This window comes from Dermacentor silvarum, chromosome 3 (genome assembly GCF_013339745.2).
Source record: "Dermacentor silvarum isolate Dsil-2018 chromosome 3, BIME_Dsil_1.4, whole genome shotgun sequence".
Classification (NCBI taxonomy): Eukaryota; Metazoa; Arthropoda; class Arachnida; order Ixodida; family Ixodidae; genus Dermacentor; species Dermacentor silvarum.
The window spans coordinates 183,952,650-183,970,316 of NC_051156.1; the positions used below are offsets into that span (position 1 = coordinate 183,952,650).

The 17,667-nt window shown below is 47.2% G+C and overlaps 1 protein-coding gene across 6 annotated transcripts in view; it reads left to right on the forward strand.

Moving 5' to 3' along the window:
- The window catches only part of LOC119446224 (small conductance calcium-activated potassium channel protein 2-like), a 462,613-nt gene that overhangs the window by 245,426 nt on the left and 199,520 nt on the right, over positions 1 to 17,667 (forward strand). For 3 of the 6 annotated variants that reach the window (XM_049664012.1, XM_049664009.1, XM_049664011.1), the window contains 2 exons: positions 2,414 to 2,500; positions 6,896 to 7,240. In XM_049664012.1, the coding sequence (XP_049519969.1) occupies positions 2,414 to 2,500; positions 6,896 to 7,240 (432 nt within the window). The remainder of the gene's footprint in view (positions 1 to 2,413; positions 2,501 to 6,895; positions 7,241 to 17,667) is intronic. The other 3 variants (XM_037710592.2, XM_049664013.1, XM_037710591.2) reach the window with 2 other exon arrangements.

Genomic DNA, 17,667 nt, shown 5'->3' on the forward strand with positions numbered 1-17,667 from the left:
GTTTCCTCATGCCAGCGTTTTGACAGCGAGTGTGAGCGGTCATTGAGTGTGACGTGTTCATGTCTGCTGTGCGCGCTGACACCATGTGTGTTAATTTAGTTAGCAAGCGAATGTTTACAAGTTGATACGGCCGATAAAAGTACCATCCTAAATTCGTGTGGTTTTCTGCTAATTTGCAAGCATAATCGATGCTTCGCCTTTAATGCGGAGCTGCGATTTTTTTTCTTCTTATACACAGAGAAATTCGTTCTCCCCGGCAGCTCCGAGGAGCGAGTGCCAGCACGATTGGCGAGCGGCCATCTTTTATTCATATTGGAACTGGGCAGTCTCCAGCTATCCCCCCAAAAATCAGATTTACGCGACATATTAATGATATTAATGCACTTTTAGTGCGTACACGTCACTTTGACGTGGTGAGCCTTCGCAGCTTTTGTGACGTCGCGTGACAAACAGGCGAAGTGGGCGCAGTCCGATAATTTTTTACCAATAGCTAAGGTCTAATGGCGGAAAAGGAGTAGAATCAAAAATAATTATTCTTCTTTTGCGCAGCCTGATCATGCATAATAAATCCACGTCATATCAGATGGGAGAGTTTTCGCGGTTTTCGTGACATTGCGTGACAGACAGGTGAGGTGGGGGGGTTGCCCGAAAAAAATTTGACCTAATCTCGGAGGGCGAGTGGCAGAATTTGAATAGGAACGTATTCGGAATATACTTGAGGTTATAGCGCCCCTGATGTTGCCACAGAGCAGGCCGCAAATGGAGTATCGCCGTCTCTGCCGACGTGCCGCATGTTATCGCGATGTCTCGAAGCAGCTCCACCCTTCCCCTAGTACAGGATAGCAAACCGGACCTGTGTCTGCTTAACCTCCCTGCTTTTCCTCTCTTCTATTTCTCTCTCTCTCTCTCTCTCGAAACAGCATCTGCGTGTACAGCATTCATAGGAGAAAGATGCCTCCTCTCTGCCGTGGGTTCTCATAAGTCGAGTTGCTTTCTTTCTTTTTTTTTTTGGGGGGGGGGGGGGGGGGGGGGGGGGGGGGGGGGGGTTCCGAGACATACCGCAAGGTCTCTTAATTGCTTCCGCATGGCCTTCACTTTGGCTTGTTCAAGTTCATGATTGTTGGACTGTTGTGCGGAATTGCCACATGCGCCTCATTCCGGGGCAGTGTAGGTGCGGCCGTGACAGGTTTGTTTTTCCGCGCGTTCCTTCGCTCGGAACGGGACGTGCGCTGTCGGCGTTCCGGCGGCGATACACAACGCCGAGCAAGTGACAAGTCAGCGCGAGCGCCAGACACGACACGACGATCAGCTCAACTCTCTACTCTCCTTCACGCTCCTTTTCTTCTCCGCGCGTACGCATGGGCGCGCCGGACGACCGAGTAGTCGCTCTGCACAGACCGTTGGAACCGCTTCAGCACCGGCCGGCGTTGTTTCGCAGTTATCTGTGTGTGTGCGTGTATGTAGCGACTGTATACGCTGCTCAGGGTTGCTTTTCAAGGCATGTAGTAGAGGAGCCGTGCGCAGCGTGTCGGATAATTATGGTGAGCCCGATGATGATCCTTGCGATTCGAAACGTGTCTGTGATGGTTGATATATCGTAGGACAGTGCGATTAACGCAACCAAGGCCCTCGCAACTGCTCGAAAAAAGGTTTTCCGGGCGCGGGAACCCCATTAGAGGGCTTAATTCTCTTTCAACGGTAAACGAGTAACCGGAAATGGAGGAACGGACCAGTTGTTCGGTGCAACTCCTAAGTTGGTGGCGCACGTCCAGACCGCGTGGAAGGTCAGGCTATCCACGGTTTCCGCGTTTCAGTAATTTCTTGAAGAAGCTGTTTACATATATATAAGATCAAATCTGGGATGGCGCTTGTACGGCTTTGTTTGAAGCCTTTGTTATCTCTTTGTTTTATTCTCGTGTGTATGCCTTGGTTGTGCAACATTACAAAACCTTACATCTGATCTCCGTGACCATGTCTAAAGAAACCACCAGAGGGAGAGGAGAAGAGTTGGGTAGTGAGTGGGGACAGAGTGTAGCTGTAGGTTACCGACAGCGCCAGGTAATGTAAGGTTGAGGATAACGCGGTGAAAAGAACAGTTAGTGTTTGCTGTGTAGGTAACACCGATGCATATAGGCTTTGTTTTATTTTTGTTTTTCTGCATTGCTTTATCTTAAAATCCTCTTGTTAGCTTTGTGTGTTTGTAGTACCTGCAAGACTAGGCTAAATTGACTTGGCGCTTCATCTGGCTAGGTGGTCCTCGTTAGTATTTACCTTTGTTGCATCGTCGTAAGAATACCGAAAATCTCGAAGAGCAGTGAAAGCTTACTGTGAAGGAAGATGGCTTTGCGGAATAGATAGAGAAGTGGTGCGAGCATTTCGGTAGTAACACTGTGTGCCAATCGCGTCGTTGCAGGAATATCCGAACGCGAACCAGAGTGCTGGGCAGCTTTTCGCTGACTGCAACCAAGTGAGCAATCTTTCGTCTGACATTAGGGAGCATGTGAGTGGAACATAACAATACTACTCTTCGTGTGACTACACTATATGGTGTGTAAGTGAGCGCGCCGGGAATACAGCGTTTGCTTTTTTTTCTGTTTTTGTTCCTTTTTTACTCAGTCTCTTTATAGCAATCCTTGCAAATCTTCCTTTCTACTGCGTCCTCACTTCGACAATCAAGGACCCATACGTTCCTGCAATTGAAGTTTCAGGCGCGAGATGTATGAATGTCAAGCTCAAGTGACCCGATAACGCGCTATCGTAATGTCGCAGCTGAACACTCGGGATTTATTAGCCGCTCGCTTGTTTGACGCGTTCCTTACTTTCTTCGTTATTCTTTTACGAGCCTCGACAGCGCTGCTCCATTCTCTGTGGGCAACTGTTCTCGTCAATACGGCGTGCTCTCGGTGGGCCTCGCAACAAAGCGTGCCCGTAATACATTGGATTTCACTCTGTATTGCATGACTTAGCACTGGCATGGCATGACAGCTTTCCGCTTAAGCTAACGTCTCCGAAGGCCTTCCTTTGCTGTGCAGTGGTTACTAACGATCTGCGGGCAACCTACACATATACACGCAGTCGAGCCCAGCTTACGCACGATGACAAAGTCGGTACAACCGTATACCCAGCATTCACGCTGACCGACGCAGCGATAATCTCTCACCTGCAATTGTCCGAGGAGGCTTTCCAGCACAGCACGCCACGCATTAAACTACTGCGCAGCTCGGCTTGCAGCTTGTCGTATGCCAACGATAACTACTCGAGCATCCATCAACCTGAAAAAAATGCACAGCTGAAGAGCGTAAGGTTGGCGTTTCAGAATTAGCTTTGATATAACGTAGCATTCGTGCGCTGCACACTGCACACACGCACACAAACACGCAGGTGCTAACCAAAAGCACAAAAGCGCCCGTGTGTCTGTGTATGTGCCTTTTTCATATATCTGTGTGCAGTTCGCGCTTCTTTAGTCAGACTTCCTTGATCAGACTTCCTGTTGTGAACGGCATTACATGCGTGTATCAAATGACGTAAATTAGCCACATTTTCTACCAAGCAAACTCCACACAAGCTTTACGTATCTCGCTTTGCTTAGAAATTAGAAAAGAATATTCGATATTCGAATCGATGTTCGAAGCAATTGTTCTCGAATATTCGTATTCGATTCGCTTCGGAAACTTCAGTTTTCGAACATCCCTACTTCTCTTGCTTCGCTGCGTCAAATACATGCTCCGAAAGGCCTCCCCCTCCACTCCCCCCCCCCACCCTTTCCCCCTCCCCTTTCGTCAAAACTCTGTATTAGTTGAGAGCGGCTGCAGAAAGACGACGACACCGAAATATAAAGTCGCTGGATGCCTCTATCCGCATCCTACTGGACCGCGTTTCGATGCAAATGCTTCCGAAGCTACCCAACGGGAGAGTCGTCACGTACGTATTAGCCTATAGCTGGGCAATCAGCCACTATTCATAGCTTGTTTGCGAATCTGGTTTTACCAAAAGCTTCGAACGTGTGTATGTCCGGTTCTATGATGTTGCAATCGCTTTTTTTTTTTTTTTTTCATTAACGCCAAAGAAACGAAAATGAAAGGCCTCTCAGACCAGGGCGGATAGAGTGAGACATGCGTAAGTTTATAGACACGAAATGAATTCCCAATAAAATTGTGTTATGCCTGAATAGCAGCTTCGGGCGAACTAAGTTAATCCCCAAGTAAGTCGCGCTATATCTGAACTGCAGACTATTGGAGGACCGCGAGTACTAAGCACTGGCGAAAAGTGAACGCTTCAAAAAAGGTTAGTTCTGGTTACCTGAAACACGCGCTTTCGTTACAGGGTTACTTGTGGGCAGCACTGCTGCATCCGAAAGGCGTCTGTGTGCGCCGGCAATCGCTTTCTGCCGAAAAAACGCTAAACGCAGCAAAAGATGTCTTCAAACTGATTAGTAAAAGAAGTTTTCTGCGTATTTCTTCCGTTCACGGTCCTTTGAAATAGCGTTCCCAGAATCAGGCTGTCGTTTTTGCAGCTAGTGCGTTTAACTTCCGAATACTCGGATTTTATGTTACCTTTCATTGTACAAAAGCAGAGAACACGCCGGCACAAAATTGTGCGCTTTTACTTTTGACTAACAACCAGCTCGTAGCGGCATGAATCAAAGCCTTATGCATCGGTACTCTTTCCTTGTGAGGGCGAGTGACGGACCAGTGATGGAATTAGGTACAGTTACTCGAGAGCGTCTGAAAGATTTTCTCGCCATTTTTAATCTTTACATAATCGGCTTAATTTAATTCACCCTAAGGAAAGAGCTATACTAGTGCTGTCTCAGACAGACCACCAAGTTCCTGTACCTTTTATGCATGCCTTTTGCTTTTCAATGTAATATGCCTTTTTATGCATTGAAGCTTGAAAATTACTGGGACATTAATGAATTTTGTCGTAAATTTTGATAACGAATATTTCAAAACTAGTGTCGTCCTTAGAATTCTTTCCGAGTGGATGTGACTCTCGAAGTCGTCGGCTACAATTCGTAAATTGCAATTCACGGGCCGTAAAATTAGTTTAAAAGGTGATCAGTTCATTTTTTGTAATAAGCGGAATATTCATTTTGATTTCTCGTACAAATAATGTCCACCTCTGAGAGAGAGAGTAATCCAGCTCAATAATTGGGATTGTGCTGCATGCCGGGGGGGGGGGGGGGGGGGGGGTAAAAAATATGTGATAACGATTAAATAAAAGCACCTCATATCTGTGGCTCTGCAATCAAGCATATTTGATTACATTTTCATGAGTAACTGATGAGAAAAGGTGAGCAAAGGGAACAGGCAACAATACACTGTTGCTTGCTATATGCGCGGATGGATCAGGCGAGGAAAACAAATGTGACTAAGGCGCCTTTATGATGAAAGAGACGATACCAGTATATACGTTTACGGCTTCTGTGAAGAGTCTGGTGGAAAGATAGTCATACCAGGGATTCTCAGGTTGCGTCCTTTTTTATTTTTCATTTTGCATCGGTTACACTCGAAAGACATTAAAGGCCTTGAGAAGACGTTGTAAACTTCTCTAATTAGGGCGACAAATTTTGTAATATACATTTGTAAACACATCTAAGTAGGGAATAGCAGAATGCGATGTTGAACTAGTTGGCTTGAAATGTGGTTCTGGTGCAGCAAAACTAAGTGGAAAGAAGAAGGGACAGAAGAGCGACACAAAGAGCGTTGGCGTTTTTTCTGTCTCTTCTTTCCACGTAGTTTCGCTGCGCCAGAACCACATTTCAAGTAGGAAACAGTTGAGGCATCAGTTCGCTTTGATAAGCTATGAAGTGCCGTTAACTTTTTTCACCTATTGATTTTATTCCAGTAAAATATGTCCTTTAAAGCGCAGATCGCAGGAGCATCACAGCTGTCCGTGACAAGTCCTACTATACATCAACTAGATACCTGCCTGTTGAATCAGTTAGTCCCTACCTTGCGCTTGAGATGGCTAACAGTTGTTTGAGAATGGATCAATGAAAGCTTGTGCTGGAACAGTTCGCATGAATCGGTGTGTGAATAAATGTATACAAACGTGTTTTCTTCACATTTTCTTCTGAAAATTGAAACTTGTCACAGTAAATACGTTTCGTAACCTTATCGCTTGTTTGACACATGGTAGAAAAAGTAGTGACTGGAGACGTTTGTTTTATTGATTGATTGATTGATTGATTGATTGATTGATTGATTGATTGATTGATTGATTGTACGACTTGAGGGAGGATGTGTGACAGCAGAAAGAGAGAGAGAGAGGGGGAGAGTGGAAATCTCCCAAAGGGATCCAGTGCCACGTGTGACCATGACAGTATATATGTCGTGAGCCCAACACCGTTCTAATTTCTCTCGCTTTCGGAAACAATCGCCAAATACAGAGAACTGCGTTCTCTTGCAATCCTTATAGTGTTATATTTGAAGACGTTCAAGTGTTGTGCGGGAGCCTGTTTCATTCATTCATTTTGTCAATGTAATCGTCAATGCTTTTAAGTGGACGGATTGCATGACATGCTTTCTTCAAAGGCGACTACTTAGGTGCTTTAATTTTATGCTTTGTACACAGTCGCTCCTTGTGAAATGTACATCCCGTGTCGTTAGCAACGGCATCAATGTCACTATCGCGCTGAAACTTTACCCATTCTGCGTTCGCGCCTCTTCTTGCTCTGTCCTCGCATTTGCAATTGTATCCTAATGTGTTGTCCTGTACCTCGTCAGCCCGTTGCGTTGCCCACAGGCTGCTGACCTTGGCTGTTAAACGAGGTTGGTGGCCATTCACGTTACCGATGCCTGACCCTGTTACTGTGTGTGTGCCTCTCTCTCTCTCTCTCTCCCATGCCCCCTCGCCCCCTTCGACGTCATCGCGTGCCGTGGCCGACGAGCAGGCCCAGCAGCACTCGACCGAGAGCGACGGAGCGGGCATCGCCCTCGTGGGCGTGCACACGGACGCCGGGGTCGGCGGCGGGGGCGACGGCGACTTGCGGCGCTTCCTCAAGGGCGCCTCGGGCTCGCTGTCCGGCAGCGGTGCGCCGGGGGGAGCCTCGGGAGGCGGGGGTTTCGGCCCTGGGGGCCGCTTCCACAAGCCTTCGGTGGGCTACCGGCTGGGCCGGCGCAAGGCGCTCTTCGAGAAGCGCAAGCGCATCAGCGACTACGCCCTGGTCATGGCCCTCTTCGGAATCATAATGATGGTCGTCGAGAACGAGCTGTCCGCTGCGCACGTCTACGAAAAGGTCAGTGACCTTCACGATGTCTTCCTTCTTCCCTTATTCGTTTGCGGGAGCGTTGTCCGATGGAACCTAGTACATATGCGTGAGAGAAGCGAAACTGGGCAAGCTGGTATACATTCATTTTCAGAACTAAGCGCCGACAGAGAAGAGGCGTAGAGCCTGTGTTTGTCTGCTTTTCTATGTCCCTTGTGTGTTGGCGCTCTGTTCTGCAGGATTCTTGTATATGTATGTCTGAACAGCGCCGACATGCGCATGCGCCCTGTCTCCCTGCATGACGTGTTCATATACGTAATGCCTGCGTGCCATGTGGCCTCCTATGAGGGGGATCACTTATGCTACGATAACGTAAGAAGTAATGAGGGTTTATCCGTCAATAACAACTACTTACCAGACACTCAAACGCAGCCTTCTGAAAGAGCTAACAGGTATTAATCAGTGATATATGAACTGCTATGTTTCGCGTTCTTTTGAACAAACTGTGTACGTCATCGCATTCTGTGGCTCTAACTGGTGTCGTCATATGAAACCTTTGTTTCTGCACGGGCGATTCCCCTTTATCTTTACGTTTACGCAAACTTCTTTGTAGAGTTCTGTGGCTATCCGTGTCCGAGACGGGAGTTGTGTGTCTCGGCCACGGGCACGGAAAGCAGTGTGCCTCGAGCGCAAAGCCGACCACATAAAATCAGGGGTTCGTTCTGCTGTCAGAAATGTTCCGTTCAGCGCGTCCTCTAGTAAACTGTCGTTCTCTGTCTTCCAACTTCGTTCTTCAGATGTGATCTGCACCTGGTGTATTTTAGCATAGAATGTATCTGCTTGATTCCGCATCAAGCGAACCAATGTGTTACGGTCCTACGGCGTAGGTGACACCGCCCTATCAGCTAATAATACAGCATGTGACACAACCTGTAGATTTTCCGTAGCGCGTCCTGTAGGAGCTTTTTGACCACAGTATAGCCGGTAGGGTTACTTTTATGGTTTCAGTGTAGATGTGGTGTAGATGGACCTCGGTCTTGCTGTAGTCAGCGAGGAGGTGAGAGAAGTCGACCTTTCGGTTTACCGTTATCTCGACAGTCGTCATAAAAAAAGCGATGAGTTGCATAGCATGCACGCGGCAGAGGTCCCGTGCTGCCTAGGTCCCCATGATGAAATTCGGAGCGAAGGACAAGTGGTTCAATAGTTTCGCAATTCCAATATGCATTGGGGACTGTAAAACACTGACCTGAGGCGTTCGTCAGACTAACTCACCTTGCCTATCTGCGATGCTAATTAAGGTGCAAGAAATGCAAATTCAAGCAAACAAGCATAGAGAGAGATAGCCAACCCATACGCAAAAAAAAAATATAAAAAATAAAAGGCTTTCTGCTTCTTCCTCTTCTTCTTTATTTTATTTGGTAGCAATGAAGATGCTCTCCTTGCCTGTCATACCTTTTGCGAGCAACGCAGCCTTGACTCTCCTCATTAGGTGAATGCTAAACAGGATGAGGTGAAAACAATGAAACATCTGTAGCAACCACCGGAGCGCGAAGCAAGGCTGGGTCACTGCGTATACGTGACGGCATAGTCGCGTATCGGTGCCGCTTGCGGCAACGAAGGTCGTTGACCAGGACATGAGTGTCTGGAACCAAACAGTCGCCGTATACGAAGAAAGAAAGTGACACGTATAACGCCGGAAGTCTGCGCGACGCCATAATAATAACGGACAGGTTCAGCAGCCTCGTCACTAAAACCTTTCACATGACTGGGCTTATTGTCGCTACCATTTTTTTTTCTTCTTCTGTTTCCCCACTAGGGACAGATCGTTTCCATCGCATACATCCTAATACCCGCTAACCACATGCGTCGGCACCTAACTGCGTGAGATTAGCTTACTGTCGCCCTATCCACCCCCGCTATATAAGAGAATCCCTCGCGTCTCACCGTCGTCCGACTCGTAAGCCGTTAGCGAGATCGCCCGGGTCGTCGAACGCGGTAACTTTGACAAAGCATTCGTGCGAATGCGAGCGCGGTCGCGGCTCATAACCCATCCGCCCATAACCCCCTGCGCGGTTGCGCCAAAACATGGCTGCCTCTGCTTAGAGTCAGCGCACTGGAATGTGCTGCGGCACAGCGGCACGTTTTGTCCTATACGCGGCAGGCTGGCTGCTCTCGCACGCTCGGACGAGGTCCCGGTCGCGCCGCGCGCAACGAGGGTGGCAATAAATTCGCCTGAGCCGCCGAAGCGCAGCCGCCTGGTAAACCGGAGATGAAAACATGATGGGAGAGAGAGAGAGAGAAAAGAAATAAATGAGGAGGATGTTAAGTAGGGCGTCAACTGCAATCTGTCTCACTAAAAGAGCGCAGCATTATAGCGGTTCCTGTACTACGCCCGTGGGGCCTCAACAACTGCCCCGTGCAGTGCTTGTCCGAGCCGTGGAGCTGTCGCTAGCCGACCGGGAGCTTGGTATTCACGGTGCTGCTGCAGTGCGTGGGATATTCGGTTCGTGATAGGCCGGTGGCCCTTGGCATGGCGTATGACGTCAGTCTACGAAGTGCACCCAAGCGTCCGGCCGGTTATAAACTCTTCTAGCGATAACGTCACCGGGGGTGCTGCTCGTGACTGGCTGGTGCCAACACGGAAGCTTCCACAAGGCGGCCCAGTTTATTCCCTGTGTCCCAGATAACGTTAGCATAGCTTTTCAACGAATATATATATATATTAAAGAACAGTGTTGCAGGGTACAATTATAAGACCTACGGTGTTCGGTTGTAAGAGGTCTATACACTTATATACACTTATATAGCTATTTTTCTTTCGTCATATATATGCTCTCTCGTTTGCTTTGCTTTTTTACTTTGTAGTTTTACTAGTTTTACTTGCACGGGAGGTCCCGCCAACGGTTATCAAAAGCTTGGGACCTCCTTCTGTATATGCACAACTATGTATCATTTCTAATGAATGTAATAAACTTGAATTGAATTGAACTATCGTATGGCGTCCAGTACAATGCTCATCGATTCAAGCGCGTTTTCGCAAAGTGCTCGTAATGGTGCACACTTCTCTTTACTTCTTTATCAACTCATATCCTCATGTCGTATCAGACGAAAGAAACGTTGGGAAAACGCCGGCGACGAAAGTTGCACACATATCCAATATCCTAAATAAATAAATAAATAAATAAATAAATAAATAAATAAATAAATAAATAAATAAATAAATAATAAATAAATAAATAATAAATAAATAACAGCCATATAGGCATAACAGTAGTTCCTGAATGGCAGGCGCATTGGAATGAACTAGAAGAAAGTGAACCGAGGGGCCCGATTTTTTATTAATCATATCATAAGAAGCCAACAAACAATGACACCAAGGACAACATAGGGGAAATTACTTGTATTTACTAATTGAATTAAAAAAGTGATAAAGAAATGGAAATGAAAAGGGATGAAAAAACAACTATCCGCAGGTGGGAAACGAACCCACGTCTTCCCATTACGCGTGCTAGAAACTTCCGAAACTTCTAGAAACTTCCGATACAGGCGCGTCCTGCGCCGAGCGATAACGTTTAACATTTGTTAGCCGGTGGAAAGCGGCCATCGGTGAAAGATAAACATGTATACGTGTCATTATGATAGGCGCATTGGAAGCGTCGCAGACTCCTTTGACTGCCTGCCCATCGCGCTGACGAGGCGCCTAGTAAATTCGGCCTCTGTTTAGCTGACGCCTGCTCTAGCAATCACGAATCATCGCGGATTGGAGAGGTCTCGGCCAGTTTAAAATGCACCGGAAATCTGAGGCGTTGAGTCGACGGGTAAAGCTGCCCCCGGACGTCAAGGTTGGCCTGTTGTCTGTGTCTGTCTCTTGCGAGTTAGGAAGGAAGAAAAACGGGTAGGGAAATGGAAATCGGCGCGCACGCAATTCTCAGGCGGCACACGTCGCTATCCCTTAGTAGTCACTCTCAGCCAGTCACTATCGCGTGAATGGCGCGCATATGTTTTCATAGAGCCCTACCAATGTGTGACTTGTTCGTAACCCGGTGACATAGGTGTTGTCTTTTCATTTTTCTCGTCTGACAAGGGACAGCCCATACCACTGCTTTCTGGTACAAATATCTCCTGACATACTCAGGTCGCTAAAAAAAAAGAAAAAAGAAAGTCTCATAAAACTGGCATGCCAAGGATGATCATAAGAAGGCCCAAGCGAGCGTATGTTCGGATCCCTTCGAGTCTACCCTCTCGTATTTATGGGGGCACTTTAACTTGGTCAGGCCTTATACTTTGGCAGCGCGAATTCTACAGTTCGGTTTCCTGCTGCACCGTTTTACGCCGGGGCAGGCTCTTCGAGGGTTAGTTTTCAGGGGGTGGAGGCCTCGGAGACCGCCTTGTCTTGTTGGTAATGTCCTTCCGAAAGTGCCCTTAGCGTCAGGCTCCATAACAGCGCCAGCGGAGCTGCCCCTGCCGTCGAGTCCTGCAGCTTCGACGGCGTGCGCGGCGTGCGTGCGAGGCGCTTATCGAGAAGCCACAGCTGGGGACTCCCCCTTCCTTTTGTGCTATACGGATGTCTCCTCCCCGAAGGCGTCCCGAGCGTCTCGCGCGACCCCTTCATTTCTGTCCGCGTAAGGCTATCAGTCTTCCCCCGTTGTTATGGAAATGGCCCGAGTGGCTGGTGGTGGTGGTGGTGTCGCCGCCGTTGTGTTGTGCTCGGACAAATGCGATGCGCGTTTTACGCCGTCAAATGTGGCGCGTATTATAGCCGATGGCACTCGTGAACCTATTCAGCGCTTTGGTCCGTGGCTGATCCGTGTGGACCGCGAACGTGGAGACGAGAGTATGGCCGCTTTCGTCGTGCGCTGGTTTATGCTTAGGTTTTGATTGATTCATTCATTTTTATTCATTTTCATTTTTTTTTGTTTTTGTTTTTCATTATAACTGAAAGGGGGCTTCGGAGCGAGGCATTGCGTGAAGGGCAGGCATAAGTACAGGCTGCAGCGGAAAAAAGATTAGCACGAGTGACCGATCACCCGAGCACATAAATTGCGGCACGCGACGCTGTTGTTCTTTGGCGCGCCGAAAACGAGAGTGCCAGGCACCCCTTCTTTGAAACATGAATCGTGTGGCACCTTATAGATACCAGTGTGCACGGGAACAAGAGCGCCGCGTACCGCAATTTCCCAGCTCCGGTCATCGGCCATTTGTGCTAATCTTTTTTCCGCTGCAGTTGTACATCTGTCATGGGTTACATGGTGAAGTGTTCTTCGATGGTGGTCTTGAATTGGAGGTGACTCGTTATCAAAGGGATGCGGGCAGGGAGGTCGTTCCGGTCTTGCGCAGTGTACGTGAGAAAAAAGATTATGTCGTTGTGTTGGCACGTCGAGAATAGATGGTGTTTTGATGGCTTCTGCGTGATATGTGATGCGTAGGTCGAATGAAAACGTTGTTTGGTGCTAAATCGTAAAATAACTTGCGAAAAGTGTCATTAAGGTGAGTAGCCTGACAGAAGGTGGTGCGAAATCTAGATTACGGCTTGAGTTGCCAAGTACGCGATTCGCGGAATTAGTGGTTTGAATTATATGCTTTCACCAGCAGAGGACAGCCGGAGAGTACAATTTATTTGTGGGGTTTAGAGAGAGAGAAAGTTTGATAGTATCTAGAAAAGTTAGCCGATAGCGACAGGCTTGGCATCCTACTCCAGGCAAGATGTGGAGGGATGAAAGAGAGGGAGTGCGAGAAAAAAATACAAATCACACGCAAACACTAACACATACATGCGCGCAATATGAACTAACACAAATAGTTATGTACAGAGTCTGATTGAGGCCCGTATCCCTCAGGAATATTATAAGCGCTTAAGTGGAGCGCCATTCAGAGCCCGGATATTGCCATGGTTCAAGTACGTCGCGAAGGAACACTATAGGGCTATGAGAGACGCCGTAATGGAGTGCGCGGGAATAATTTTAAGCATCTGGAGTTTTTTAACGTGCACCTAAATCTAAGTCAACGAGTGTTTCTGCACTTCGCTTCCAACGAAATGCGGCCGCCACGCGCGCTCGGGCATCAAACCCGCTACTTCGGGCTGAGCTGGCGAATGCATTTTGCACGTAAAACCCCAGAAAGAACAAGAAGACGACGACGAATGGCATAGCCACTCAGCCGCCGCTGTTTGTTCTTTTGATTTGCTTAGCTACAGTAGCTCCTTATTTATTGGAGATGCAAACCATTACTTTCTGAGGTTAAGCTTTCCTGAGGTTAAAGTTACTGTCGCGTCTGGAATCTAGACACGATAAGAAAATATACGCCCCTCATTTCGCTGTCTGCTGTCTGAATGACTTGTTTTCGATAACGTGTTTGGCTTGCGGTATACTGAAGATGGCGCATCACGGCTGAGAAGTAAACTGTATTTTGTAGTCCTTTCTTCTGATTTTTATTTTTACTTAAATTGCTCTTCTTGGGGTCCAAGCGGTACTCCAGGAGAGCTGTTCCCTCGTAAATTTGCTGCTTTCTTGCTATTCTTAAGGCTGACTTTTACGACGAAGACTCTCCTGACCGCAGGAAACGTAAATATATGTCACTGTAACCACGTTATACTTAAATTTGACACCGAACTGTGCTGTAAAAAAATTGAGGCTTATATATCTGGAAAAATTTTTTTTGCTGATACTGATACTTTTGAGAAATACGAGGCACGTCGTTAGATCGAGGACATTGTCCATTTATTTCGGTCTTGCGTAACGATTTTGACTTCAGAAAAGTCGTTGCTGTGGCAGCATCGTCACTTCCTCCTCGACGTTTCTATGGCGTGCTCGCATTTCATCGCGCTTTGTCGCTCCTGCCTTCACAAAAGATTTGCATAGACAGTCCACAGAATGCCTACACACGTTGTTTGTTTGTTTGTTTGTTTGTTTGTTTGTTTGTTTGTTTGTTTGTTTGTTTGTTTGTTTGTTTGTTTGTTTGTTTGTTTGTTTGTTTGTTTGTTTGTTTGTTCTCTCGTGTAGTATTTATAATCTCTAGAGAAAGACTTTGGAGTGATTATGTTATGCTTTTTGCGGGGTACTCCATCTGTGTCCCTCGACTCTCATAAGGATAAGCATACACCCAGAAGCTGACGAATAGAAATAGACTCATTAACTTAGAAAAAGGAGATACTCGGAAAGCTTTGGGCATATTCAATGCGGATCAATTACTTGATTATGTGATATATACAAGTCATTATTATGACCAAACATTTAAAAAATGGGAAACAAAAACGCAAGTTCAACTTTCTCAAAACTGAAAGATTTTCAGTACCCCTAACGGTGCTCTAAATACGGAACACAGAAGCAGATTACACTATGTGTCAACCCTTTCTTTATAACCTACCCGTGGATGTTCGCAATATTACACCATTAAAGTGCGCTTCTTTCTCAGCGTCCTAACAAAAGATGATCCAACGCGATAAAGTGGCAATGTTTTAACATCGTGGGTTTGCTCTCGATTCTAGATTGTTTGTGGAAACGTCGCTTGGTTTTCGTTTGTAGGCTATCTGGACCTCTGCGCTAGTGCACTGTTATAAGAGCTCGCCCTGTCTCTTCTCCCTCTCCTAAATATTTTGTTCTCTTTCCACAGAGTAAGCAGAGTAAGACTCCATGTCCTTGCTGTTCTTCGTTCCCTCTCACTCTCTTCTTCACTATTGTATCTTTAAATGATCCTTTCTCTTTTAAGTCCCCGCTGCGTTTCCATTTCAAATCAAATTTTGACCCGCGCGATTTCTTTTTTACGTTTGTGACGACGTAGCCGGTCCCTTTAGTGGGTTTCTTTCTAAACTTCGAATGCAATCCATTACCAATAACAAAGCCCCTCCGAATAATGCAAAAAAGATAAGAAAGCAGGGTCCACTATAGAAGAAATTGGACGCATCAACATGGTATTTATTACAATGAATGAAGTGTTGTATGTACATGAACTATTTACAATAATATGAGCACCAGGTGGACATAAGTAATCAAACGTCGACGAGCAGTCCATATGAAGATAACGTCACAAACAGCAACACCGTCCTTCACAGAAAAAACTTGTAAGGGGAAGTTAAACACCTAATCAAAAGTGGAAAGCAAGCGGGCTGACATTCTTCTTGGTCGTAAATGTCTTTTAAGTGTATGATCATCTGAACGAAATCCGATCTTGAGGAAATTGTTTTTTCTGCATTTCGGTCTTGCATACGAGATTTCCATAGGCTATGCAGGCCTATCAGTAAAAACATATCGTATTGAACATCATCATACGGAGCAACAAAATATCGGATACTGTAAGAATTTAGATCAAAATATTTTTGCAAATTTCTATGGATAACATCCCAAAATAAAATGGCATCTTTACAAACAACAAAACAGTGTTCAATGGTTTCAGGCACGTCACATAGGCGACAGTTAACTGGTGAAACGAAAATACTCTTTTTATGTAGCCATGTTTTAACGGGCTAGGTTTCAGTGTGTAATTTGTAAAAAAAAAAAAAAGGTTTTTGTAGAAGGGGGAACTGGCATTTTGCGCACTCTCGCAAGCACATCATGTCCAGGTAATGTGATGTATACGGATCGATAAAACGGTGGAGGGAACAACATCGATATTAAATATTTGTAAAGATGTTTTCGTGACACAGTAAACAATAATATTTAATTTAATAAGGCTATACAGCCACGCTTGCAGAGCATGCATTTATGCGAACCATATGATTGTGTTCGAGCGTCGTCGTCTTCGTCCGACAGCTGGCATGTTCGCACGCGCTCGTGCCAATGCTCTGCGAGCTGAAGAAGAGGTTTTGCGCGCTATGCTCGGGAGAGAGATAAAGAAAATGAGAGTGAGAAAGAGAAAGATACGCATTCACGGAGCGGGTCTGCTGGAACGCGTTGTCGGTGTTGCAAGCTGCGCTAAGCAACGCGCAGTGACGGCCGTAAGTCCGAGAGAGAGAGAGAGAGAGAGAGAGAGAAATGCATTCACGGAGCGGGTCTGCTGGAATGCGTTGTCGACATTGCAACGCGGTGGAACGCGGTGTCGGCATTGGAACGCAGTGTCGATGTTGCAAGCTGCGCTAAGCAACGCGCAGTGACGGCCGTAAGTCCGAGATGCGCGAACAGACATTATCATCATCACGAGTAATAAGATGAAAAATACGCGCGCACTTCCGGAAAATGCTGGGATACGATCACCCAGCTTCGCTGTTTCAAGCCTTGCGCAGCCGAGTGCAAGGTTAATGTCTTCGACAGTTCTAATTTGATGGCTTGCATTGCCATTCTATAGATCACCGACGTTACTGTAACTGGCCTGTACGAGCTCACCTTATCCTTATCTCCTTTGCCTTTCTAGATGAGGTTCATCTTGCTTTTGCGCCATCCAACCGGAATTTTTACTTTAAGTCGAGTGTTTCTTTTTCCTCATTCTATGTTTAGCAGATCTGAAGTAATGAAAAAAAATTTTATACTGAACATCACGGCGACGGCAGAAATGTGCCTGGAGTGTCCATATAATTGCTATCGCAAAAAAAAGCAAAAAAGAACGCTTCGCTGTTACGCCAAGGCTTGGCGTAACATTTCAAACGCCTTATACGGGAAGGCAGCCAGTTTCAGATTCCCCCCGTTTGGAAGGGTTGTGGGGAGGAAGGGGCGTTTTTCAGGAAGCCGACGGAGCGTGCGCCGCTCCAATTGCCCTCGTCGCGTAAGCGCGCACCGATCGAGGCGCAACTGGTCCTTGCACGCGGGGCGATGGTGCGCGGGCGGGCGCAAGCGGTGGCAGCCACCGCCCCGCGAACCAACCTGCCCGTGCCTGACTCCGGTATATAGGTGGTCATAAGCTGGCGCGGCTGCCGACCGCGGGTCAATGCGAAGCACACGTTGGCGGCGGTGGCGGTGGTTCTCGTTGGAAAAGGCCCTCCGTCGTTCCTTTTTTCTTTTTTTTTTCCCCGAGGTCCACCGCCGTACCCGGGCGCGCCTGATTGATCGTGCCTCTCCACTGAACGAGCGTATAAATAGGTGACGAGCAGGCAGGCAGGCAGGCAGGCAGTCGCTCGCGGGCCCGTAGTGGTTCGTTCGTGAGTCCGCTGCGTGCGTCCGTGCGGCTCTGGGTCAGGGATTATACGGGCGTTTGCGCGGACGGAGGAGGTGTGCTATCTGCCGAGCGACACTCGGAGATGCGTGCGCGCCTATACTGGGTGATCGCGAGTTCCGGTCGACCTGAATGAAGGCTGCGGGTCCCGTCTGAGATTACGCGTCGTGCGGAAAACACACTCTCGTCGGGTTAATTACGAGTTTCGCTGGCAACGATTGGCGGGTCTTGGTATAGTCGTGTAGTATATATGCTGCGAGCGGTTGTAGTGTAGAGTCGTGCTGCGCTGTAGGAAGAACTCCGCGGCCCAGTCGTGGTATGCGACTGTAGCTCGGGAGCGTGGAATTAAGGCGGTAGACGCAGGAAAGTTAGCCTGACTA